At 51.1% G+C, this 24,269-nt stretch overlaps 2 protein-coding genes across 3 annotated transcripts; one reads left to right on the forward strand and one right to left on the reverse strand.

Moving 5' to 3' along the window:
• Window positions 1-1,362: 1,362 nt before the first annotated feature.
• GAS8 (growth arrest specific 8) lies at window positions 1,363-18,718 on the forward strand. 2 transcript variants are annotated; one of them, XM_061593746.1, is made up of 11 exons: window positions 1,363-1,506; window positions 2,649-2,756; window positions 3,287-3,484; window positions 3,641-3,847; window positions 4,198-4,252; window positions 5,027-5,232; window positions 5,847-6,014; window positions 7,289-7,375; window positions 9,516-9,725; window positions 12,484-12,549; window positions 13,165-18,718. In XM_061593746.1, the coding sequence occupies exons 1-11, from the start codon at window positions 1,504-1,506 to the stop codon at window positions 13,312-13,314; spliced, it is 1,458 nt and encodes a 485-aa protein (XP_061449730.1). In that variant the 5' UTR covers window positions 1,363-1,503; the 3' UTR covers window positions 13,315-18,718. The 2 variants fall into 2 exon arrangements, with proteins under 2 accessions (XP_061449730.1, XP_061449731.1); XM_061593747.1 differs by lacking the exon at window positions 1,363-1,506 and adding an exon at window positions 1,513-1,708.
• LOC133368988 (cadherin-1-like) lies at window positions 14,048-23,772 on the reverse strand. The gene is made up of 9 exons (XM_061593748.1): window positions 23,553-23,772; window positions 19,782-19,928; window positions 19,225-19,380; window positions 18,574-18,718; window positions 18,007-18,182; window positions 16,879-16,989; window positions 15,045-15,193; window positions 14,818-14,956; window positions 14,048-14,289 (listed from the first exon to the last, which is right to left on the reverse strand). The coding sequence occupies exons 1-9, from the start codon at window positions 23,595-23,597 to the stop codon at window positions 14,200-14,202; spliced, it is 1,158 nt and encodes a 385-aa protein (XP_061449732.1). The 5' UTR covers window positions 23,598-23,772; the 3' UTR covers window positions 14,048-14,199.
• Window positions 23,773-24,269: the final 497 nt, after the last annotated feature.

Consider the following 24,269-nt stretch of genomic DNA (forward strand, 5'->3'; position numbering starts at 1 on the left):
CCACGGCCTTCTCTCCATCCCACCACCCCCACCTGTCTCTCCTTCCTGGCTGGATCACTAATTCTCCTGTTTTCCAGCTGGAGCATCTTCTGCTCCTCGTCCGGACGCCCCACGCTGTGTCCTTCTTGGTTTGGTCTGCCTGTGGCTGGTGCTAGATATGTAAACAAATGGCAAGATGGAAGCCCACGAAGTGTCATCTGCCATTGTCTGAAACTCTTGGGTAGCGTAGTCCGCTCTGACTAAGTACTCCACAAGCCTTCCCTTCTCCCCTAAGAACCCGCCTGTATGCCTTTGCTAACCTGGTGCCCTCCAAACATTGTTGGACTATGTTTTAATATGTTTTAAGATATGTTTTATTTTAATATGTTTTAAAATGTTTTGTTTTTAAAATGTTTCAAAATGCTTTTAGTGTTTTTGTTTGCTGCCCTGGACTCCTTCTGGGAGGAAGGGCGGGATAATCATCATCATCATCATCATCATCATCATCTGGAGGACCATGCATTCCCCATCCTTGGCATACAGGCAACAGCTGAGCATGTGATGAGGGCTGTATATTGACCCTCAGGCATGTTAATGGTCTGTGCTCCTACTCTGAATTTGTATTATGATCCTTTGCCCTTGTGTACAGGGTGGTCTCCAAGTGCCATTATTTCCACCTTCTTATCAGACAAAGATTTAAACAACACATGGTCATAGCAAAATAAAAACTGGGCAAACATTGAAAATGGCTGTAAATGGATCAGGTAATTCCTTGATCTAATTTTTTTGCTGTCTGTTGTATTCCACCATCTTCCTGTCATTGTTGGTATTTCATTGTAATGGCCTGTGATTAAATACAATAAAAATGACTTGATTTGTTTGTTTGTTTATTCCTACCTTCCTTCCTTCCTACTGTGCCATCTTACATGGTGCCTTGCAGAGTTGCACAGGCAATCAAGACAGCTCTCTGCTCCCACAGAGCTTACAATCATCTACAATGGCAGAAAAAACCCAGAGGGAGAAGGGCAGCTGTAGATAAACCTTCCTTCCTTCCAGGAATGAGGATTAAGGGCATTTTAAGCCACAGGCTCACAAAGTTCGGTGGTTGTTTATATTTGTTAATGTTATATGTTTTGTCTATTTTTTCTTATGCATCCACAGTGATGTTCTGATGGTTATGTAAAGCCGTTATTTTTTTTGATGAATGGAAGATAAACACTTTAAAATAATAAAAAAATGTTTACCAGAAAAATAAATAAATAGGGCTCACTCCCAAGCGAGAGGATGGAGGATTGCAGCCTGAGAGGAAAGGGGCTGCCCTGCCTGCGAGGACCTAAGCAGGGCACAAGCGGGGGGGGCATGATGATGGGTGGAATTTCTCATCCGTTGCTAGGGCTGGGGCTCGTTGCTAGGGGCGGGCCCGGAGAAGCGGAAACTCTCGCGACGTTTGGGCGGCCGTTGCCGGGAGACACGGAGACTCCGAACCGGGGCAGCAGCCGAGGGGCCTCGCAGTCAGTCGGCGCCATGGTGAGGCCGGAAGCGGCGCGGGGGGTGGGTTGTCCCCCAAGGCAGGGCGGCGATGCTGGGGCTCCAGCCTGCCCGGGCCGAAGTGCTGGGTCTGGGCGTGCTCAGCGAGAGAACGCACTCTGCACATGCTCGGGGGGTGCGCTCTTTCCTCCGTCACCTTTCCACACGTGTCGGGTCTAAGCCCTGGTAAGCCGTAGCCCTGGTAAGTCCTGCGCTCACCACTACCCTAAACAACAACAAACCCACAGGTCAGTGGCAGAGCACCTGCTTGGCTTGCAGAAGGACCCAGGTTCAGTCCCCGGAGGTATCTCCAGATAGCGCTGGGAGAGACTCCCTGCCTGGAACCTGGAGCAGCACTGCTGCCAGTCACCGTGGACTAAGGGTTCCCCAACTTTTCCCCCCAAAGGACCACTTGGAAATTGCTGAGGGGCTTGGTGAACCACGGAATGACTTTTTCCTGCTTGTTGTAGCAGTTGTATCGCACTGTGCTAGGCGCTGTATGATTTTTATCTGTAGTTTTAGTGCTGCTTTAGTTTCTTATATGTTGTATTTTATTGCATTCCATAGAATTCAAATTGTCGTAAAATAAAATGCAATAGATAAGAAATAAAAAGAGAATTCAAATTGTAATACAATAAAATACAGTATAAGAAATAAAAAAGCAATCAAAATACAATCAAAAATCAGTATGAGTATTGAATGCGATGGATGTGCCGCCTCCTTGTCTTCAAGCACAAATCAACAGACACACCACAGACCACCGGGATGAAGCTCATGGACCACTGGTGGCCCGTGGACCAGTTTGGGAACCGCTGGTATAGACAGGACTGAGCTAGATGTGCCTACGTCTGACTCGGCACCTTCCTTTCCAACTTCATGGGCCACCCCCATGGCCACAGAGCAATTGCGTGGGCAAGTGGTTGTTGATAACCAGAACCTGTGTATTTGGAGGGGGTGTGTGTGTGTTGGGATCCCCTTTCTGGAGAAAATGGCACATCGTCATTGCCTGGAGGGGAGGGAGAGAGGAGGGTTTCCTGGAATGTGGATCCATGGCCTCCTTCCATCCCACTGCTTGCACTCACTTCATCACACTAAGGGTCTCTCTCTCTGTCTCTCTCTCTCTCTCTCCCCCCCTCGGCCAGGCTCCCAAAAAGAAAGGCGAAAAGAAAGCTGGCGGTGGCAAGAAGAAAGGTGCAAAAGGCTCACCAGTGGTGGATGCCGTCGCCCCGGAAGGCATGAGCAAAGAGCAGGTGAGCAGCGTGTCACTTTGCAGCGGCAACAGAGAGGGGTGCAGTCTTCAAAGCAGTACCCAGTTCCATTTTACAGTCTGGGTAACAAATATGTGAGAATATTGCACAGGTTTGTAGTTCGTCTAAATTCATCCCTGGAACAGTCTCCTAAACCATCCTTTGCCAACCTGGTGCACTCCGTCAGCCCCAGCCAGCATGGGAGATGTAGTCCAGAGCATTTGGAAAGGACCAGTTTGGCGAAGGCTGCCCTAAACATGCAAGCTGATTTATCCATTTCCATAAAGTACCAGACAGCAGGAGACAGACCGCTCTTGATGAAGAGTTCACGTATTTAGTGCTATTTTCAAAGCACAGTCGTTTCACCCTCTTCGGCAGCAGACATGCCTCCCACAGCCAGTTCACAGGAAAGCCCTGCCTTGAAAGAAGAGCCTTGGGATTCAGCGAGTTGAAGAAACACAGGGTGTCTGCGGTGGGGATGGTGGACTCCCCATCCGCCCCCCTGTCGGCTGACCTTCTTCTTGGCCCTGCAGCTGGAAGACCACATCGGCCGCATTCGGGAGGAGCTGGACCGCGAGCGGGAAGAACGGAACTACTTCCAGCTGGAACGAGACAAGATCCATACTTTCTGGGAGATCACTCGGCGGCAGCTGGACGAGAAGAAGGCTGAACTGCGCAACAAGGACCGCGAGATGGAGGAGGCCGAAGAGCGCCACCAAGTGGAGATCAAGGTGAGGTCCCGTGGGCTTGGCTGAGCCCTCCTTTCTCCCCCTTCCCCCGAGTAGCCCCACGTCACCCTCGTTCAGCTGGCTTCTGCGGGGCCCGTGCAGAGCAGGGTGCCTTTGCCGATGGGGGCTAACATCTACCTCGCTTTCCTTTTGCCTTAGGTTTACAAGCAGAAGGTGAAGCACCTGCTGTATGAGCACCAGAACAATGTCACGGAGCTGAAGGCGGAGGGCACAGTGGCTATGAAGCTGGCCCAGAAGGATCACCGATCCCAGGAGATGGAGCTGCGTAAGGAGATGCGCACCTTGAAGGTGGAGCTGAAGGAGCAGGAGCTTGCCAATGAGATGGTTGCGAAGAACCTCCGGCTGGTAAGCCTGCAATGATGCTGGGCTTGGCTGCCCTGCTGGACCCAGGCCGGCTTCTGCTGAGGGCATTTGTGTGTGTGAGAGAGAGAGTGTCAGGGTCCCCAAGCCCCAGTTGTTCCTCTAGAGCAGCTTTTGCCAACCTTTGGGCCCCCAGATGTTGTTGGACTACAACTTCTGTCAGCCCCAGCCAGCATAGCCAATGGTCAGGAGCTGTTGTGCAGCAACATCTGGGGACCCAAAGGTTGGGAACGGCTGCTCTAGAGCAAGTCAGCCTTGGCTCTGCTTGTGAGCTTGGAGGGGTAGCCCTTTGCATTTGCAAGATCTGTCGCTAACTAGCATCATCATCTTGGCAGAAACAACAAGAAGAGATGACGCGGCTGCGCAATGACTTTGAGAGGCAAGTGAAAGGTCAGTCCTGGGGTTTGCCGCCAAGAGCTGGAGGGTGGGGAAAGCCATCCCAGCACCCAGGCACCTCCCTTCTCCTTGCACACTCAGCGAGGATCAGTTTCACTTCTTCCCGTAGGCACCCTTCCTTGCACACATCCACTGACGTGGGAGCTGCTTCCCTGTGGCACAGTCCCACTCTTCTGGAAAGCTGATGTGTAACTATTGGTGACCATATTGAGCGAGGCCAGTCTCGCGAGTTGGTTCCATGAATGCGTGAGTGACTGAAGGGGGACTAAGAGACTCGGGGGGGGGGGCTGAGTAGCAGCTTGAGAAGGGAGCGTAGGTTTGCATAGGGCCCTTTTCCCATAGCAACTCACGTTCTGCCTGTCTTGCAGTCATTCAGAGGGATGTGCATGAAGCCCAGTTGAAATGTTGTAAGCATTATAAGATGGAACAGGATAGCAATTGTAAGCCACTAATCAAATCAAAACTGCTGTAGAAATAGCTGCAGTAATCTGCTAGGCCTAGAAGTTCAATTTGCTGGGCCTTCTATGAATTCCGTCTGCTGGGAGCTTTGCCAGGCTCCACTAAGCCCATCCTCCACTCGGACAGAGGGTGAATCTGGCATTTTCCTGTCAGCTTCATTTAGCCCTCCCAGTGGTCCCAGAGAGCACACTGCCTCGTCTCCTCTTCCCCACAGCATAGAGCTCACAGCCCACAGGTAGAGGCTTGCATAGCCTTGTCACTGGCTTGCTTAGTGCAACACTCAGTCTGCCCTGGGCGCTGCTCCCCCAGAGATCGAGGCCAAATATGAGAAGAAGATGCGCGTCCTTCGTGATGAGCTGGACCTGCGCAGGAAGACAGAAATCCACGAGATCGAGGAGAGGAAGAACGGGCAGATCAACACGCTGATGAAGAATCACGAGAAGGCCTTCAGCGATATCAAGAACTACTACAATGACGTCACTCTTAATAACCTAGCACTCATCAACACCCTTAAGGTAAAACACACACACACCACATGAGGCCCCTCCGCGCATGAGCCTGCTCCTGCAGTCTAATAGCAGAAGGGATGTGCAGATGGTGGGCATTGGGTTTCTTGGCTTGGATTTTTTGTTTTGACTCATTTCTGTGCTGCCTTTGCTGTACAGCTGCCGCGTGCTGTGTTTGTGAGCTCTGCCAATGGGGATGCCTTGAGTTCTGGAACTCTCCTCTTGCGCCTCCCAGTATGGCCCAACCCCTGTTGTAATTGAAGGCTGGGCGTTCCTTTCTTTATTTGGGGAGATGGACCGTTCTGCTTTTTGAGCGGGCTGAGGGAAAGCCTGGTTTTGTATCTCGTGTGTCAACCCTGACCATGTGGGCTTGGAAATGGGCCCCACTGACTCCACTGGGCCAGTCAGATGAGTCGGGGTGCAGCCTTGGTTATCCTCTGGTGAATTGGGGCGGCTGCTTCCTTTTGCCTTGGTGGAGCTGGAGTGTGTGTGTGTAGGGGGGGTTCTCATGGGAGGTTTGAGGAGCCTGTTGCTGAGAGGTGGCCAGGACTGGTGGGGTGGGGCCTGCCGACTGGTTTCGAGGGCCTGAGGCAGCTGTGCGGTGTGTCTCCCTTGGAGTACAGGAGCAGATGGAGGAGATGAAGAAGAAGGAGGACCACCTGGAGAAGGAGATGGCCGAAGTGCTGCTGCAGAACAAAAGGCTGACGGAGCCACTGCAGCGAGCCCGCGACGAGGTGGCCGAGCTGCAGAGGAAACTGGCCCACTACGAGAAGGACAAGGCCATGCTGGCGGTGAGTGCTCTGCATTTGCCAGGACCACCTTCCCTTTGCCCTCTGCCTCTCCTGGGCACTGAGCTGGCGGTTGCTGAATAGGACCCTCGCCTGGTTGGGTGGGAACAGCTCTCTGGCAAAGCGCCTGTTGTGCATGCAGCAGCCTCCAAGGTCCAAGCCCTGGTAGCTCCAGGTAGGGCTGGGAGAGACTCCTGCCTGAAACCTTGGAGAGCTGCTGCCAGTCAGTGTAGACAGTACTGAGCTAGATGGACCAACGGATCTCACTCAGAATGAGGCAGCTTCCTCTGTTCCTAGCATTGAGCTAATCTAGGTAGGTAGGTAGGTGGTGGTTGCATTTCCCATTGTCTCTATCCTGGTGTGTACTTCCTTCCTGCATTGAGCAGACTGATGTATTTATTCAACACTATTAGCGCCATGTTATCTCGCGCAGCTGCTGTTTGTTTCCTTCTCTGTATAATATTGATGTGTTTTATCATTTTATTGTTTCAGTATTTTATAGTGCTGGTCTTCGACCGTAACTATAAATGATGATGATGATGATGAGCAGGGGGTTGGACTCAGTGGTCTAATGACTCTTTGAACTCTTTGATTCTATCATTTCCAAATCTGGGGCAGAAACATTTGTACTGTGCAAAACAGGGACCACTCTTACCATGATGTGCTTCAGGGCTAGCATTAGTCATTTAAAGAAATATTGTAACTCCTTTCATTCCAGCTGTTGTCCAGCACCTCATTTTTTGTTTTTATCAGTGTCTTAAGATGAAGTTCTGTGATTGAACACACTGCCAGCTATCAAAACTAGAGATCTCTTTTTAGTTCTTGTTCTGCACACCCCAGCAAAGTTTCTGGTGTGTAAAAAGGATGCTTGTCTGAATGCACAACAATTTTGCCACAATTGGAAATAAGTTCAACTACATTCCCAAGCAAAATTTGGGATAGTCTAGTTATCACGAGAAGAGGGAGGCAGGAGGATCATGAAACTTGCTGTAGGGTGGTTGGGGGGGGAGGAAGCAGTGTCTTGGGAAACCAGTGAAGGGTTTTCTCCAGGGTGCAGCAGTGTAGACAGGCCCCTGAGCTGATCTTGACAAGATGGGGGACTCGAGTGATGCTGAGGCCCTTGGGGGGCGGGAGCACAGAGGAACTTGCTCAGAATTGGAAGCAGCTACAGCGGTGTCTCCCGTGGACTGTCTGGTGTGGAAGACAAAACACTCAACATTTATTCTCCACCCCTGGAACTACGCAAGGTGTTTGAACCCCTCCCCTCCCCTCTCCAGAGCACACAAGCCCGTTTGAAAGTCACTGAGAAGGAACTGAAGGATCTCCAGTGGGAACACGAAGTGCTGCAGCAGAGGTTCACCAAGGTGAGGACCAAGAGTTACTGGGTTTGCTGTGGCTGATCTCCGCGGTGGAGAGGGTGGAACAAGAGAGTGGGATTTGGTAGGCTGGGCTGTGGAAGAGGCTGAAAGATCTGGGGCCCATTCTCTGCAGATATCCAGTGGGGCCTACACACTCACCCACCCACCCAGTGGCCATTTTATTTATATATATATAAGGAAGGGCGGGGTATAAATAATATATATATATGTTTTAAAGTGTTTTTAGTGTTTCTGTTTGCCGCCCTGGGCCCCCGCCCTTCCTCCCAGCAGGAGCCCAGGGCGGCAAACAGAAACACTAAAAACACTTTAAAACATCATAAAAAGACCTTAAAATACATTAAAACAAAACAACGTTAAAAACATTTTAAAAAAAACTTTTAAAACATCTTTTAAAAAGGGGGTTAAAATATTAAAAGACATATTAAAAGCAATTCTAACACAGACTGGGATAGGTCTCAACTTAACAGGCTTGTTGGAAGAGGAAAGGCCCTGAAAAGATAGCAGAGATGGCGCCTGCCGAATATTTTAAAGGGAAGGGAATTCGACAGGGTAGGTGCTTCTTGGTGAGGCATGTAGAGCAGACGAAGTCTGAGCCAAGACCCTTGGAGGATGGGCAGGTGGCGGGGGCATTCCCTTTCCAACTTCGCCTGTGTACATCTCTGCAGTTAGGATTGAAAATAAGCCTGGCCTTGCAAATCCCTCTTGGGGTTGTATTCGCCTCAGTCCTACTTAGAGTAGACCCGCTGAAATTAATGAACCTAAGTTAGTCACATTTGTTCACTTCCTTGAGTCTGCTCTGATTGGGGCTAGCCTGGAATGCCACCCTTGGATTGCTTGAGAAGTGGACTTGGTGCTTGCCTGAGCAACAGCGTGGCTTCTACAGAGCTGTTTCACAGCTTCACTCGCCGTGGTGACTTCAGGAAGTGGGGATTGTGGCACTAGCAAGGGGGCAGTGCCCCTCTTCTCCCCTCTGCATGGGGATGGAGGGAAGGGGCTGTGGGCTGAGGCTTTTCAGGCCAGGGGACTTTCAGCGTGGCTCATTAAGACGGGGAGGGGGAAGGGGGAAGCGGGCTTGTGTGCAATTAAGTGATGGTCTGAGACCTCATTAGCTGCTTTTGGAAACTGGCAGTAGTGGGTGTGTCTTAACGAGGGGGTCTCTTACTAACGAGAATTGGGTCAGGCTGACCCTCCCTCGGGCCTCACTGCTGATCCGTGGTAGCTGCTGTTGCTGCATCATGGGAGAAAGGAGCCACTTCGTGTCCCCGAACACATTCTCTGGCTCTCCTGAGACTGGCCCAAACCCTGTGGCCCCTTCTGTCTTGCCTTACTGGGCACTCCCCTTCTGTTCCTGAAATGGGGGAAAGGGGGTTGCTATAGATTCTTTGATCCTCTGGCTCTGGTGGGGGGAGATCCAAGCACCCTGGGTGTGGGGGAGCTGCCCTCCGACTCTTTTGGAGTTTGGACACAGAGTTGTCTCCTCCTGATGGAGTTCAGTGGCTGGGGGCACAGCATGGCAGTGGGTGGCCCCCTCTGCATGGCTGTCACTATTTTTTCTTACAGCACAATTCAGGAGGACAGTTTTAAGCCCTGTCCCCCACCCACCCCTCCCTTACACTCATCACCTTCACTTATAACCCATGGGGCTGCCTCAGAACTCTGCCGCACCCCTGATGACTCACCAAAGCCCAAACCTTTAGAATCATTGCAAAACGTTTTCATCTGGGTTGGTTCATGCCAGAAGGGGTGGGAGGTTGGCAGCTGTTCTGTTGTCAGGTCATGGTTTTTTATTTTTGGAAATGGCTTTTATGTATGAATGTTAGGGACATAGTAAGTTGTCTTCTGTCTAGTCAAACCATTAGTCCAGTAGCCTCTATGCACTGACCGGCAGCAGTGGCTCTCCAAGGTGCCACCTTTTCCAGCCCTAGCTGGAGACTGAACCTGGGAGATTCTGCATGCAAGGCCTGTGCTCTGCCGCTGCTCTGCAGCCCTTCCCCGCAGAGCTGCTGACAATGGACAGGCTAAATAAATATCATGATAATAATCAAACCCAAACCCTCTTAGTAACTGGCGAAACATGGAGCCGTGCTGCCTTTGACTCGGGGAGTTGGGGGTTGTCTCTGGGCAGGTGCAGGACGAGCGAGATGAGCTGTACCAGAAATTCACCAAGGCCATTAATGAAGTGCAGCAGAAAACTGGCTTCAAGAACTTGTTGCTGGAGCGGAAGCTTCTGGGCCTCTCCAGCCTCCTGGAGAAGAAGGAGGTGCAGCTCAACGAGGTCCTTGCTGCCTCCAACCTCGACCCTGGTGCCCTCAACGTGGTCACCCGCAAGCTGGAGGTACTGTGCCCTCAACCACCACAGGAATTGCAGAGATGTGGTAGAGATATTTTTTTATAACGCCCTGCAGTGAACCAAGAAGCAAGCTGAAAACAATTGGGAAGATTCTTGCTTGCTTGCTGGAGGGCTGCGGGAGGGCTGTTTCTTATGGGGCACCTCCCTAGACTTTGTATCATCAAAACATATTAGGCAAGATCTAGACAAAACTCTGCACAACCAGCAAGGAAAACGTCAGCTGGCTGGGAGGGAGCCTGGCCTTTGGCTTGGGCACAAACCACCGAGAAGGAAAAACTGCCCAGCATGACAGGGAGAGTTAATTTCCTCCTGTGCAATGTTTCAGGGGAGCTGCCCGCTTCTGCCCCAACCTGAGCAAGTGCCAACATCTCCACTGCAGGCAGGCTCTGGACACACCCACCCAGCACTGGCCTCTGGTTGCTACTGGGGTAAAGGTGGGCCAAGAGCAGAAGCTGGTGGGATATGTTTGTTGTCAGCAATGGCTGTAGAAGTCAGTCACATGAGCTGTATGTGACCTTGTACTGGGGACTGAGCCTGCTGGGCTGACTTGCTCTGCCAGTGAGTCCTTTCCTCTCTTGGCCGGACAGAGTCCCATCGATGCTTTCTTGGGACATGGAATACAGAAGCAACTGTCACGTCCCTTTTGCCCTTCCATGGCTGTGAGAATGCACTTGGCACTTAGGTGCAGGGCCTGGTAAAATCTGCAGGAGCCAGATGTGAAGGAGGGTGGGGCAAGGGGAGTTCTGGTGGTCAGAGAAGGGGCTTCCTTTTCTCTCTGGCTGGTAGAATCAGAAGAAATTCTACATGCAAATGTGCTGCACTTGTGTGTCATTTATTCCAGTCCAAGCATTCAGCATCCGTTCAGCCCACAGATCACACATGCCTCTTCTCCGCTTGTAGCTTTGAAGCGGCAAAGTGCCCTCCTTGGCAGGACTGTGCTTCCTGCTCAGCTGCCCAATCTCCACAGAATCATAGAGTTGGAAGGGGCCCATAAGACCATCAAGTCCAACCCACTGCTCAATGCAGGAATCCAAATTAAAGCATTCCCAACAGATGGCTGTCCAGCTGCCTCTTGAAGGCCTCTGGTGTTGCAGAGCCCACTACCTCCGTAGGTCATTGGTTCCATTGTCATACCACTCTAACACTTAGGGAGTTTTTCCTGATGTTCAGCCAAAATCTGGCTTCCTGCAACTTGAGCCCATTATTCCATGTCCTGCACTCTGGTATGATCGAGAAGGGATCCTGGCTCTCCTCTGTGTGGCAACCTTTCAAGTACTTGAAGAGTGCTATCCTATCTCCCCTCAGTCTTTTCTCCAGGCTAAGCATGCCCAGTTCTTTCAGTCTCTCTTCATCAGGCTTTGTTTCCAGTCTCCTGATCATCCTCGTTGCCCTCCTCTGAACCTGTTCCAGTTTGTCTGCATCCTTCTTGAAGTGTGGTGTCCAGAACTGGACGCAATACTCAAGATGAGGCCTAACCAGTGCCGAATAAAGGGGAACTAGTACTTCACATTATTTGGAAACTATACTTCTGTTAATGCAGCCTAATGTAGCATTTGCTTTTTTTGCAGCCACATCCAGTGGAGGAGGAAAGGGAGAGAGAGCTCCTGGCTACCTTCTCAATCCCCTGCTGGAGGCCAGCCGGAGCTGTCAGACTCTTACAGCTGCACAGGGGCTCAGGGCCCGCTCGCCACACAGCTTCCTCTTGCCCTGCTGTACTTTCCGGGGTTTCCTCTGTTGTTACTTTCCTAGCTTCCCCTTTTCTTTGCTTAGCTTGGGATCTCCTACCTGCCCTGGTGGAAGTGCCATGCTGTTTGCGCTTCCAAAGCATGCCCTTGGCAGGTCAAGGAGCTGCCACGGAACAGGGCTGCACATCCTGCTTCCAGGACCCCTCATGCTGCCAACACCGGTCTCCTTCCCACCCAGGCCACAGCCCCTCGGTGTGTGCAGCCACGAGAGGTTATCCGCAGTAGGGACCCTTTGGCCTCCTTGCTCTAGGCTTCCTCCCCTGTCCAGCCTCTGGAGTGCCTGATGGGATGGAAATAAATGTCTCCAGTGACTTGGCCTGCCTGGGAAGGGGTGTGTGTGTGGTTGTCACCAACTTCCACATTCCAAGCAGGGCTGGCGCCAGTAACTGGAGATTCTTCCCAGGCAGAAAGAGGCAGCTGTCTCTGCCCCCATGCCTCCCACATTCCTGCTTTCAGCTGCTGCTTGTGAAGGAGGTGACGCCACTGGGCATTGTAGTGCCAGATTCTGTGCCAAATAGGGCAAGAAATGGCCCAATGGCAGAAACTCCAGCTCTCATCTATTGGTACTAGTGGGCAACCCATATGAGCCTTGGCAAGCCTTAATTTGAAGGCAGCCTTGTTCTCCTTCGAAGGCAAGAGGCAGATTAGTCCTTGCTTGTATCACTGCACGAGTATGAAATGGGGTACCGGATTCAAAATTCTACCCCTTGGAGAATCTCGGGCTTACTTAATTTTAAAAAAGCAGATTTCTAGTCCTTACTGTTGCAGAGAGGCTTGAAAATTACTGGGCACTGCCTAGTGAAAACTTGGAAGCCAACAAGAGACAGATCAGGACTTCCAGTCAGTTTATTCAGGGTGCGGCACTTCCAGAAGGGAAAGAGGCAAGCACAAAACTCTGCTGCAGAATGTCAGCTCCCTCTGGCCCACAAAGAGAGGCCAGAGACTCTGGCCAGTTCCGTTGCCTGCTGTGTTAACACCCAGATGCTGTTCCTTCACAGGACGTGCTTGACTCGAAAAACAACGCCATCAAGGACCTGCAGTATGAGCTGGCCAGAGTGTGCAAGGTAAGCACCCTGCTTGAGAAGAACCTCTGTCTGCACTTGAATGTATGTTGGAGCACAAGGTGGGTGGCAGGTCCCTTCGAAACACAACCTGGAAGGAAAGATTTTTCCCTGATAGTTGGCATTTAATTTTCCCTTGTTTGGAAACGATTTTTGCTTAGCAGCTAACACAGTATCCTGTGGCAGTGGGTTCCATAGGTTAATGTCAGGTCATGTGAAGAAGTACTTCCTCTGTCTTTTTAAAGCCCACTGCCTACCCATTTCAGTGGACAACTATAAGAAAGAGGTTTAAATGTTTCAGTATCTGCCTCACCGTCTGACTTGCCAAGTATTCACCTTCGACCTCATTTTTCAAAGCTAACACACCCCAGCTGTCCTAAGCATTTGTTCCTTGAGATGCTCCAGCCCTTTTCCTGCTCTCTTGCATCATTTCTGGGGGAGGGTGGGGGCAGGGGGAGGGAATAGAGATGGATGGCAGGGCCACTGCCCTGGCTGGGTCAGGGAGTCTTCTGGTGCCGAGGTTTCACAGACACAGTGTAGCAGCGCCACGAGATGTGATGCTTGATCGCTCTCCCCAGCCTGCTACCGCAGCCTTGCCTCCTTTCCCTCCGGTTGCAGGCGCACAACGACTTGCTGCGGACGTATGAAGCCAAGTTGTCCGCCTTTGGGATCCCCTTGGACAATTTGGGTTTCAAGCCTCTGGAGACCTCCGTGATGGGCCACTCGCTGGGCCAGGGCCCTGCTGGATTTGTCTCAACCCCCACGTAGCAGAGCCCGGCCTCGTCCTTTGGAATGCCTTCAACCTGAGCCTTTCGTGCAAGCAAGCTGGCGTCCCCCTCGCTCCTGCTGGGGCCATGGAGGAGGAGGGAGCAGCTCCTCGGAAAGAGATGGGGGCTGGCCCAGCCCTCTTTTGTATTAAAGGGGCCCTGTGATTGGCTTTTCATTCCCAGTCTCTGCAGAGGCTCCCTTTTTCTTCCGACCCCCTTGAGGAGAAGGCTTGGAGAGTGTGAGAACCGCCCTCCTCTTGGTTAACCAGCTCCTGGGCCTCTTTATCTCACTTTATCAAGAGCAGCGACTGCACTCCCCTCCTGTGCTGTCCACACAAGCATCATCCAACATAGGAAGAGCCTGCTGGATCGGACCAAAGACAGCCCATCTAGTCCAGCTTCCTCTTGCTGACAGTGGCCAAGCAGGTGCCCTAACAGGAAGCTGGCTAGCAGGGCATGAGTGCAACAGTAGCCCTCTCCCCATTCATGGTGCCCAACAACTGGTGCAGTCTGACCTAAACTGTAGAGCAGGAGAGGGGAACCTTTGGCCCTCCAGATGGTGCCAAACCAGAACTCCCATCATTCCTGGCTGCTGGCCGTGCTTTTTGGAGCTGATGAGATTTGTAGTTCAGCAACATCTGGAGGGCCTGCTGTAGAGTGTGCACATGTGTAAAGGGCCCAGACTCTGTTCATGGCCTCTCCGGTTTAAAACAAGAGGCTTACCAGTGTCAGTCTTTGGGTTAGTCTCATGTTTACTGAGAGAGAGCCTGACCGTTGTGCCAGAGGCCACAGCTCCAGCCCTTGATCCATAGTGTCACGCTGGCCCTCAGAACAGGCCCTCTGGTTGGCTGGAGCAACCCCCCTCCACGCAGCCCTTTCTCTCTTCCTAGTTCCCCCTGTAGGTGGAGTAGCCATAGGGACTGAGCAGCAGAGGGATGTGCACTTTTTGTTCCGCCTTTGTGATGGTGAAGACGACCTGGAAGGGAGAGAGATGAGCGATGCTGAAGGGGAAGGCGGGGAACAGCAGGAGGGCGGGAGAGCTCTTTGGTTTGGGGTGGGGAGATCCTGCCCTCCCCCCCATCGGTTGCACCGGACCTAGGCCACGAGAGAACAGTTGGCAGGGGCCACGAACCCCTGACCCAAAGCCCCTCTAGTGCCACAGCACCAGCGAATGTTCAGCTTTGTGCTCCTTCAGGGGTATCCGTGGGCAACGTCTGCCTTGCCTGGCTTCTCCTGCCGACCCCAGGGCCTCTTCCTGCAAGTTTCTCCACCAGCGTGAGTGGCTCCAGGGCCGTGAAGCACTGAGGGACTACAAAGCTTCATAGTTTCTGAAGTTTACACTAATTTCTCCCATTCCAAAATTCCCCTCTCCTGCCAGTGTAGCTGCAGGAAGGCATCTGCCAAGGGGCGGTGAATGGTGCCCAGTGTCAGCACCAGTCCTCCCTGTGTGCCACTGAGCCCTCCCCTCTTCCAGCTGTGGGTTTCATCTGGGAACGAAACTTACCTCCACATAAGGGTAGAAGCTGGTGTATCCCTGTTTCTGCCAATACTCCCCTGTCTCAAAGTGCACCTTGTAGGTGCCAGGCTTCAGGGTCCTGGGCAACTGGCTGCTCATGTCCAAGCGCCCGTCTGTGTTTGTTGTGCTGGAACAGAAGCAGATGCGGCTGAAGCTGCAGCACCAGCAGCACCAGCCCTGCAGAGGGAAGGGTGTCTCACTTCGTCTCCTCCTACCTCCTCATGAGCTCTGCCCACTGCTTTTGGAGACCCTCCAGCTGAGAGAGGCGCATGGCCAGGCCTGTTGCAGGGAGGCCGGTGAGCAAGTTCAGCGCATGGGCAGTCAGGATAGTGTGGCGGAAGCACTCCTCCTCGGAAGCAGCAACCTGGGATTCAGAATTGGGAGCCGGGTGAAGCAAAGGCCTTCCCCTGCCTGTTCCCGTTCCGTTGCCCTGCACAGGAAGGTCTTCGTGCCAGCCCTGGGACTTGGGCAAGCAGCCTTTGGCCTTGGTTTGCCAGGCTCTTCCTTGCTACCGTTGCAACCACCTGTTTTTTAATTTGTCCAGCCTACATTTTTGCCTTTCTCCCAAGCGGTGTGTTGGGGGGGTCCTCTGAGTCATGGGGGGAGGAGGAATGTGCCTGTTGGTCACACACACCCTGCTGCTGGATGCCCCCCCCCCAGTTGTACATTCAGCCCCTACAAGCTGCGCTGGCTTCAGGGTGGCTGTTTTTTTTGTGGGGGGAGGGGAGCTTATGGATCAGATGCCTTCAGAGGACCCTGCTTGCTGATAAGAACAGAAGAAGAACCTTCTGGATCAGGCCAGTGGCCCACCTAGTTCAGCCTCCTGTTCCCACAGTGCCCAACCAGATGCCCATTATGGGAAGCCTTCCAGCAGGGCCTCTCGCTGCTGTTACCACCGCCCAGTCTCTTCCGCTCTTGGGGCCCAAACAACAGCCCTGCCGTTTGTGCAGGGTGGACAGGTGGTGATGGGAAGGAGGAGGTCCAGGGGCCCCGAGGGTCAGCAGTGGGGGCCCTTTGCTGGGAGGGTGGGCCTTGGCAGGTCCCTTACAAGGCCAGCCCTTGCGCCTGGCCCTGCTCATGCCTGGCCCAATCAGGATCCCGCTTGCCACATGGAGGAGCGCTCCCACATTTGGAGTCAGGCCACTGGTGTTGTCTTGTCTCCACAGACCAGCAGAGCGTTTCTCTAGGGATTCAGACAGAGGTCCTTCCCAGTCATGTCTGAAGATACTGTGGATTGAATCTTGGACCACTGGGCTGTGGCCTCTTTCCACTCTGCAGGTGGGCTACACAGGGACAACATGCCCCCCCTACATAATTTCAGTGCATAAAAGATTTGAGTAAAATACACCCCTCCAAGGGACTTGCTCTACCTTTTTTCATCTTGCCCCTCTCTGTGAAGCCCAGCTGTTTCAAACTCTTTTGAGGAGGGGGGATTTCTGCCTTCGTACTCAAGGTGTGTTTACTCCCTGGCCGCAGAACGTTGCTTAGCTTTCTGACACCCCACCCCAGAAGCCTCAAGAGGGCGCAATGGGGCAGCCCAGCTTCGTACTTTTCTGGAGCAGCCAGGAATTCACATTTCCTAGTGAAACTCCAAAGCAAGAGGGCTATCCCTGCGCTTGGGCTGAGCCCACCCATCCTCCTGGGGTCTCACAGCCTCTCCCTTGGTCCCTCCGAGGCAAGTGGTTTCTCTGATCCATGCCAGGGACCTTCCTTCCTCATCCAGCCCCCTTTGTAAGTGCCACTTTCTCCTCACCCTCCCAGCAGGCTGGCAGCCAGACATGACCCCGCGGAAAGAGTTAACCCTTTGGATACCCCAAGGGAGGGCTCAAGCAGATGCCCACGACAGCATGAGGAAGGGGCCAGCTCATTTCAGGGGCTGTCTCTCCAGCCATAGATAGCATCCTCTGTATGTAAAAAATATTTTTGTAGCTCTTCCAGTTTTGTGCCAGAATAAAATGCAGCAAGCACCCACTGGGAGGGCCAGCGATACTAACTCTCGTGCCCCATCAAAAAGAGAGGAGGAGGGTAGAGGATCAGTCACGCTCTTACCTCCATGGGTGGGGTCCCAGTCCTGATGCTAATAATCGCTGTTGCTGTGGTGCTCAAGCCTGCCCCTAGCATATCTGTAGCCCCCAGAATCAGAGTGTATTTGGAAGGGTTCTGTAAGCAAACAATTCTATTAGTGGGTGTGTTTTTTTGTGGGGAGAGTCAAAGCCCGATGTTACAGAGAAGCAGCAGCTTTCTATAGAAGACGCTGAGGGAGTCTTGCTGACCAAGGGGCTACCGGGACTTCAAAATTCAAGAACTGAAATGAGCACAGCTGTAGTTCTAGACCACCCTCAAAATTATCTGGGAAGTCTGTGGATTGTTTTGTCTTGCTCAAGGCACAAAAGTTTTGTCTCGCAAGACAGGCTAGAGGAGGAAGGTGTTCGGCATTGGTGGAGCTGCACATGCTTGAATCCACTTCAGGATGGGCAGAAGGATGCAGGGATTCATTTTGGCAGATGAAGGCATCTGTACTTGTAGGCTGCAACACGTGTTTATGGGCATATGTGAAAACAGACAGAGGTCACTTTGCATCTTTGGCTAGCTATGCTATAATACTTAGAACTACAGGGTTAGAAGTATCCCTGGAGGTCATCTAGTCCAGCCTCTGGCTCAGAGCAGGATCCGGAATGCAGGATACAACTACAGCCTCCCTAACAGGGGACCATCCAGTCTCTGCTTAAATACTTGCTGCTCAGGAGAACCCCACCACTTCCTGAGGCCACCTGCTCCACTGTCAGACAACTCTTGCTGCTTGGAGGTCTTGCCAAGTGTTCAGATGAAATCTTCCCTGCAATTTCCACCTCTGGGTTCTAGTCCTGCCCCTGGAGCAACAGAGGCCAGGTCTGTTCCATCTTCTGCTCAGCAGCCCTTCAGATAGCAGAAGACGGCGCTCGTGTTTTCCATTCCTCCAGAGGAAGCCTGCCCTGCCCTTTCGATGTGGATTGCAGGCCCCTCGCCGTCCTGCTTAGTCCCCCCACTGCCCTTCTGTTCCCCCATGGTGTGCTCTAGGGCACAGGGTTTCCATTCAGAATGAAGCACAGGAGACTGCAGAGCCAAGGGCCTTGAAGGGGATATTATTTGGCATCATGCCATCTCCTCACTCGCTCCAGCCAGCGCTCAGCCACTCACCTCTTGGAGAAGGCCTGGTGTGCTCACACTGATGACCCCTGTTTCATTGTTGATGCCAAACATGGGGCTGTGTGGCTGTGCGGGGTGCTGGCTGAGGATGGAGTAGGTAATGACCCCATGGAAAGTATCCACAGTATCATCTTTATCAGTGGCTGACACTTGCATCACAGAGGTACCTGAGTGGGTGCACCACAAAGGTGAAAGGTCAGTTTCTGAAATATTTCTCCCCCTCCTTGACACCAACAGTCAGATCATCCCAGCTTAGAGGCTGAGCCGTCTCTGTCCCGGGTGGCTCCAAATTTACTTTTCAGCCTCTGACTGCATGCAAACCATGAAGCAGATGGGCATGATCTGCACTGCTTTGCAGCCACAAATAACTGGGCTCAATAGGAGCTGCCTGGTCCACACAGAGGGAAAGAAGTGCAGCTAGGACCCTGGGTGGTTTTGCACACAGCATTATACCCTTCCCTGTGTGTGTGAATGCCCCATCCATAAAGAATGGGAGGTTTCATACACTCTCTGTCACCAGTTTGTGTCTGTGTGCAACGAGATGGACAGGATACGTACCTGCTGTGGCTCCTTCTGCTATGGATCCACAGAAGAGACTCTGAGTGAACTGGGGCCTGTTGTCATTCTGATCCTTCACACGGATGATGATCTCCATGGGGTCCACCAGGGGCTGCCCATTTGCAGTTTGAGCATGAATTAAGAGCTGGAGAGCAAGCAGAGAAGCAGCTGAGGCACTCCCCAAAGAAGCCTCTCACACTCCCAGGCCATCTTCCTACAAGAGTGGAGAGCTGCCCTTTTCTTCATGCTGAGTGAGAGCATCCAGGAATTTCTAGCAGGGGCTAAAAAAATCTAGAGAGTGTATGTTGAAAATTTTAAAAAAATGAAATTAAGTCTGAATTTGCACCTTTCCGGAAACAGGGTTGCTAATATGATTGTTTCTCAGGGAACCCCAAATAAATGCACAAAGCAGCAGCAAGGATGTGGATTCTCACTCTTTCCTCACCACTGACCCATTATACAGTGTTCTTCCCCCAAATCCAGATGTTTTGGACAACTCCCTTCAGCCCCAGCCCGTACACCCATGTGACACTGGGGCTGATGTGAGTTTATTTATTTACTAAATTTATATTCCTCCCAGAAGGAGTCCAGTTGTAGTCCAAAACATCTGGAAGGCACCAGGTTGGCAGAGGCTGGTATACAGGAACTCACAACATATTTGTTGATGTGCTCTCTGTCCAAGGGGCGGGTCACCTTCAGCCAGCCTGTCTCTCTCTCAATCACGAAGATGCGTGCAGGAGGTCTGTCTGCACCGGCCCCAGTGATGCGGTAGAAAACTGTGGCTTCTTTATCCTTGCTAGAACGTATCTGGGGGCAAATTGAGATGTTAAAACTGAACAGTCTTAAAGTCCTAACCCTCCTGCATCCCTAGATTAGATTTATTAAATGAAGGGAGAAGGATAAAATCATTTATAACATCACATCATCATTGCTGCCCACATGACCAGGAGAACAAAAATGTATTTGTCTGGCAGCACGTTTGGCACCAGGCAGGCCTCCTTGGGGAGAGCATTCCATAAGGAGGGGAGGGGCTACTACAGAGAAGTCCCATTCTCTCATTGCCACCTTGCAGGAGGCACGCAGAGAGAGGCCTCAGATGATGATCTTGGCGTCTGGGCAGGTTCCTTTGGGGAAACGTGGTCCTTTAGGTGTCTAGTGGTCCTGAATCGTTGGAGGGAAAGGGGCATATTTGCATGGCCTGCCCATACCTGCACCAGGGTCTTGGGGAAGGGACCCTTTTCATTCTCAGAGACGGATACTGGAGACATAAGCCACTGGTCCCTCTTCTGCCTCTTCAGGTCGGTGCTGGATTCTGGAAAGGTCAGCATTTGTGCCTGAGCACATGGGAAGACGACCTAAAAGGGAGGGAAGGGGCAGCATTATAAGAAGCCCCCTCCAAGCCATCCGTCAAGAGAGGCTGTGTCCATTCTGAGCCTGATCCCACAACTTCTTTTGGTGAAGATACACAAGGGTTTCCATAACCTCTGTAGGGATGTGATTTATAGACAGAAGGACAGTGCCTCCCCCCCCCCGACTCCATTCTGGAACCGTCCTTAGAGGGTCACTCTTGATCTGAATATTTATTTATTTACCTGGAGTCCTTTCAGTTCATCTGTGGATCTGCCACATAACAAGTCTGTTCAGTAGTATCTCTTGAACTCCTGTCAAGGGTCCTGGAAGCCCATTGAGACTGGAGATGGGCTGAGAGACCTTGTCATGTTGTTGTTGTTGTTAATTAACACCCGCCCTTCACTAGCAGGTCCCAGGATGGGTTTCAACAGTTTAAAATTCAACATCAAAAACAATAGTGTAGTGCAGGGGTGGCCACTCCGTGGCTGTCCAGATGCTGCTGGACTATAGCTCCCATCAGTCTCAGCCAACACAGCTCATGGTCAGGGATGATGGGTGGCAAATTCGGAAGTGCAGGTTCCCTTCATGATAGTCGCACCACGCCCGCCCCCCAGCCACGCCCCAGGATTCACTGTCTCTTCTGCAATTACAGAATTATAGAACTAGAAGGAAACTGCTGTGTGCAGAGGCTCCTCACCACCCCCAATATGCATGTCTCTCTCTGGGGGCTACATGTTGCCCAAACCTTTTGATCTTAAGAATTCTGAAATGAAGCCAAATGTGGGACTAGGATTTGGGAGACCAAGGCACTTTGCCATGAAGCTCACTGCTCGCTTAACCTGGGGGCCAATCATCATGAAAGGGGAGGCGTGAGCCAGCTACTGGCTCACCTTTCACTCTGATTGGCTCCAATTAGCATGAAAGGACAAGGAAGCATGTAGACTCATCTCAGTGGCTAACATGCGTCCCTTTCATGCTGATTGGCTCATGCATAGGGAGCCTGCTTGGACCCTGCTCCCAAAAAAGTAAGGAGTCTACGATCTCTCTCAACCTCAGACAACTACACCCTGATTACAAACAATTAAAACATATTACACCCACTGGTGCCATCTTGTTGGTATCTTCTGTTAGCCTTGTTTGTGTTACCTAATCCCTCTGCAGCTGCTTTGCAAGCCACAGAAGATTGTTTGTGTTGAAAGTTTAAAGGTTGGTGCTTCTTTGTTTTGAAAGGAAACGTGCCTGTAATGAATCAACATCAGTCTGGGAACTGCTCTTACCTTTTCAAAATAGATTTGCTTGGAACAACTATGCTAGCGGAAAAGTTCCATGTAGAAACCTTTCTTGGCCCAACAAAGTTGGCACCCTCGACTTGCCATGTTTTTCTTCTGTGGACCACACATGTCTGCAACTGAATTGAGGTCAGGGATCCACTAGCCCAGCACCCAGGTGCAACAGCCCAGAAAAAGACCCTGTCGTTGAGCAAGCAGCATTATTCGATATAAACAAGTGAATAAAACATTGCTCTGCTCTGATGCTGCCACTGACGCTCACAGTCCATTCCCCAATACACTTCTGTGGAAATGATGGGAGGAGAGCCACAGAGGTGGGCAAGTTTAGGGTTGACAAGAAAGTAAGTATTGTGTATATTGAAGAACTTCCCTCCAATTTTTTATTTCTCCCAACTACTTCACAATTTCTGGAAATTTTGCATTGCTAGTTTAGATTTGGTTGGGTTTTTTTTAATTCTGTTGGCCTGTGGAGGCTTCTTTGCAATGCTGATAGTTTTTAAAACTGACGCTACTGATTTTATTGTTATGTCTGTTTTACATGTTTGTGGGCCACTCTGGAAATCTTGTAGGATATTAAAAAGTGGCAACAGCTGCAGTGCAGCGATGACAATAAATAGGTTTTGGTCACATCGCATGCAGGAACTGAATTCAGTCCTCATTTTTCTCCACTCTTCAGTGTCAGAGCTTGGCAGACATTTAGTATGGCATGAGCATTAAACGCCACTTCTCTAAGGAACAACAGGAAGGCGCTATGGTGCTTGGGCTCTTGCTCCCAAACAGATGAACGAGGGGTCTGTCAGGGTCCAAATGTCCCCTCCCCTTAGCCTGACATATATCCAATGCCCAGAAGACCTGAGAAAGATCTGCAAGCAGGTTTCCATCAGTGCCAGCCGGCCGCTCAGACATGCATGCTGACATTCTTTGTTGTTGTTATGTGCCTTCAAGTTGTGACCCTATGAATCAGCGACCTCCAAGAGCATCTGTCATGAACCGCCCTGTTCAGATCTTGTAAGTCCAGGTCTGTGGCTTCCTTGATGGAATCAATCCATCTCTTGTTTGGCCTTCCTCTTTTTCTGCTCCCTTCTGTTTTTCCCAGCATTATTGTCTTTTCTAGTGAATCAGGTCTTCTCTATGTGGCTGACATTCTTAGGGGCCCTTTATTAGGGAATGTTGCTCACTGATTTTCAGTGAGTCTGTGGGTTCTGGGCTGTCAATCAAGCCTAGTGCTTAGCATCAAAGGGCCCAGTTGGTGCTCTGCCCAAATTGGCTTCTGTTCACCATAGAGCAAATAGGCTGTATATTCACTCTTCATTACAAAGTTACTATACCTGCTAAGCAGATATCATGGGAGAATAGTTCATCTCCCACCCATGCTCACTCAGTAATTCCATCTCTCTGCAGTCTGTTCATGCTTCTCTTTATTCTTACACTCCAGCTCTTTCACAAAGTATGGGGCCATAGCTCAGTGGCAGGCAGACCCCCACGTTCTGCATGCAGAATGTCCTAGGTTCAAATCCAGCTGCTTCCCTGCTTAAAGAATTTCTGGTGGCAGGACTACAACAAGAGAAACCAAAAAAGGGGTCAAAGACCAAGATGCTGGAAAATAGGAACTTTTATTATAGATAAAACCCAACGCGTTTCAGCCTGTTATCTGCAGGCTTTCATCAGGGGCTATGGTAAATCAAACAAAAGGGACAAGTTAACTCTACACACATATAAAATCATACACATATACATAGTACACATAAGTCTTTAGGACAATCTGATACTCACATAATGGCTTATAAGATTATAAGACCAGCAAATTGCTTTCTGTACTGTGTCAAAATCAAATGTCTCAATGAGTGTTGCAATTGGATTGTCTGTATATATACACATGCAGTCCAAAGCAAAGTACAGGTGAATACAATAATGTTCCCTGTAGCATGAGGAGCCGCTAATGAGGAACAGGCCCTGATGAAAGCCTGCAGATAACAGGCTGAAACGCGTTGGGTTTTATCTATAATAAAAGTTCCTATTTTCTAGCATCTTGGTCTTTGACCCCTTTTTTGGTTTCTCTTTTGGATGCTAGCCACCCTCTGCTTTTTAGGACTACAACAAAGCTACACTGCCTGGGGCTTTAGAGCACTGCTGCCAGTCAGAGTAAACAATACTGAGCTAGAGTCTGCCCTGGTATATTAAGGTGGTCTCTGGTTTTGTGTGCTGGCATTCCTTTTTGAGCTCTTCGGCACCCGCAAACTCCCCGTCCCTCCACCGTTGTTTTGTGAATGCCAAGAAGATCCTTCTCTGATGACACCCAAGATCCCACCCCCTTTCCCCTCACTCTTTGAACAGGCCTACCTGACAGGGGAGGAGGAGGAGGAGGGGGACCCCAAAGCAGTGCATCCTCGTGTTTCAGCTCCTGCTTCTTGCCTCAGGCAAATGAAGGGCAGCCCAGACAACTGGGCTAGAGCAAAGTCTGCATGGCAAGCCCCAATTTGGCAGGGCTGTTTTTTCCCCACAGCCCAGTCTGCTCTAGCAGGTGGGACGGGGGGAATGCACTAGCAACCTTTTGGGCACAAGGACATTGCTCCCTTCTGCCAGTCTCACTGAGCGCAGGGGGGGAGACTTCATTTGGGGCAGGACTCATCTGGACCCAACCCCCTGAATGCTCTGTCTAATGTGCTTGGCTTCCTTACTACATTTTTCTGAGGACTCCCAGAGTGCAGGACATGGAATAATGGGCTCAAGTTGCAGGAAGCCAGATTTTGGCTGAACATCAGGAAAAACTTCCTAACTGTTAGAGCCATACGACAATGGAACCGATGACCTAGAGAGGTAGTGGGCTCTCCGACACTGGAAGTATTCAGGAGGCAGCTAGACAGCCATCTGTCGGGAAAGCTTTGATTTGGATTCCTGCATTGAGCGGGGGGTTGGACTTGATGGCCTTATAGGCCCCTTACAACTCTATGATTCTCTGTCTGATCTCAGCTTTATGGCATTTCCCCATTATTTTAAATCAAAGCAGAGATTTTCAATAAAAGTTTAGGGGATTTTTTTAAATAAGAGGAAGACACT

Source organism: Rhineura floridana, chromosome 13 (assembly GCF_030035675.1).
Source record: "Rhineura floridana isolate rRhiFlo1 chromosome 13, rRhiFlo1.hap2, whole genome shotgun sequence".
NCBI classification, from domain to species: Eukaryota; Metazoa; Chordata; class Lepidosauria; order Squamata; family Rhineuridae; genus Rhineura; species Rhineura floridana.

Excerpts from the sequence above, each read along its gene's own strand:
- GAS8 (XM_061593746.1), top strand. Across the intron at positions 5,233-5,846 it reads CACTCATCAACACCCTTAAG|GAGCAGATGGAGGAGATGAA; the intron begins GTAAAACACACA and ends CTTGGAGTACAG. Across the intron at positions 9,726-12,483 it reads TGGTCACCCGCAAGCTGGAG|GACGTGCTTGACTCGAAAAA; the intron begins GTACTGTGCCCT and ends GTTCCTTCACAG.
- LOC133368988 (XM_061593748.1), bottom strand. The coding sequence starts at position 23,597 with ATGCACTGCTTTGGGGTCCCCCTCCTCCTCCTCCTCCCCTGTCAG. Across the intron at positions 19,929-23,552 it reads TCCTCCTCCTCCCCTGTCAG|GTCGTCTTCCCATGTGCTCA; the intron begins GTAGGCCTGTTC and ends CCTCCCTTTTAG. Across the intron at positions 14,290-14,817 it reads GCTTCTACCCTTATGTGGAG|GTCGTCTTCACCATCACAAA; the intron begins GTAAGTTTCGTT and ends TCTCCCTTCCAG.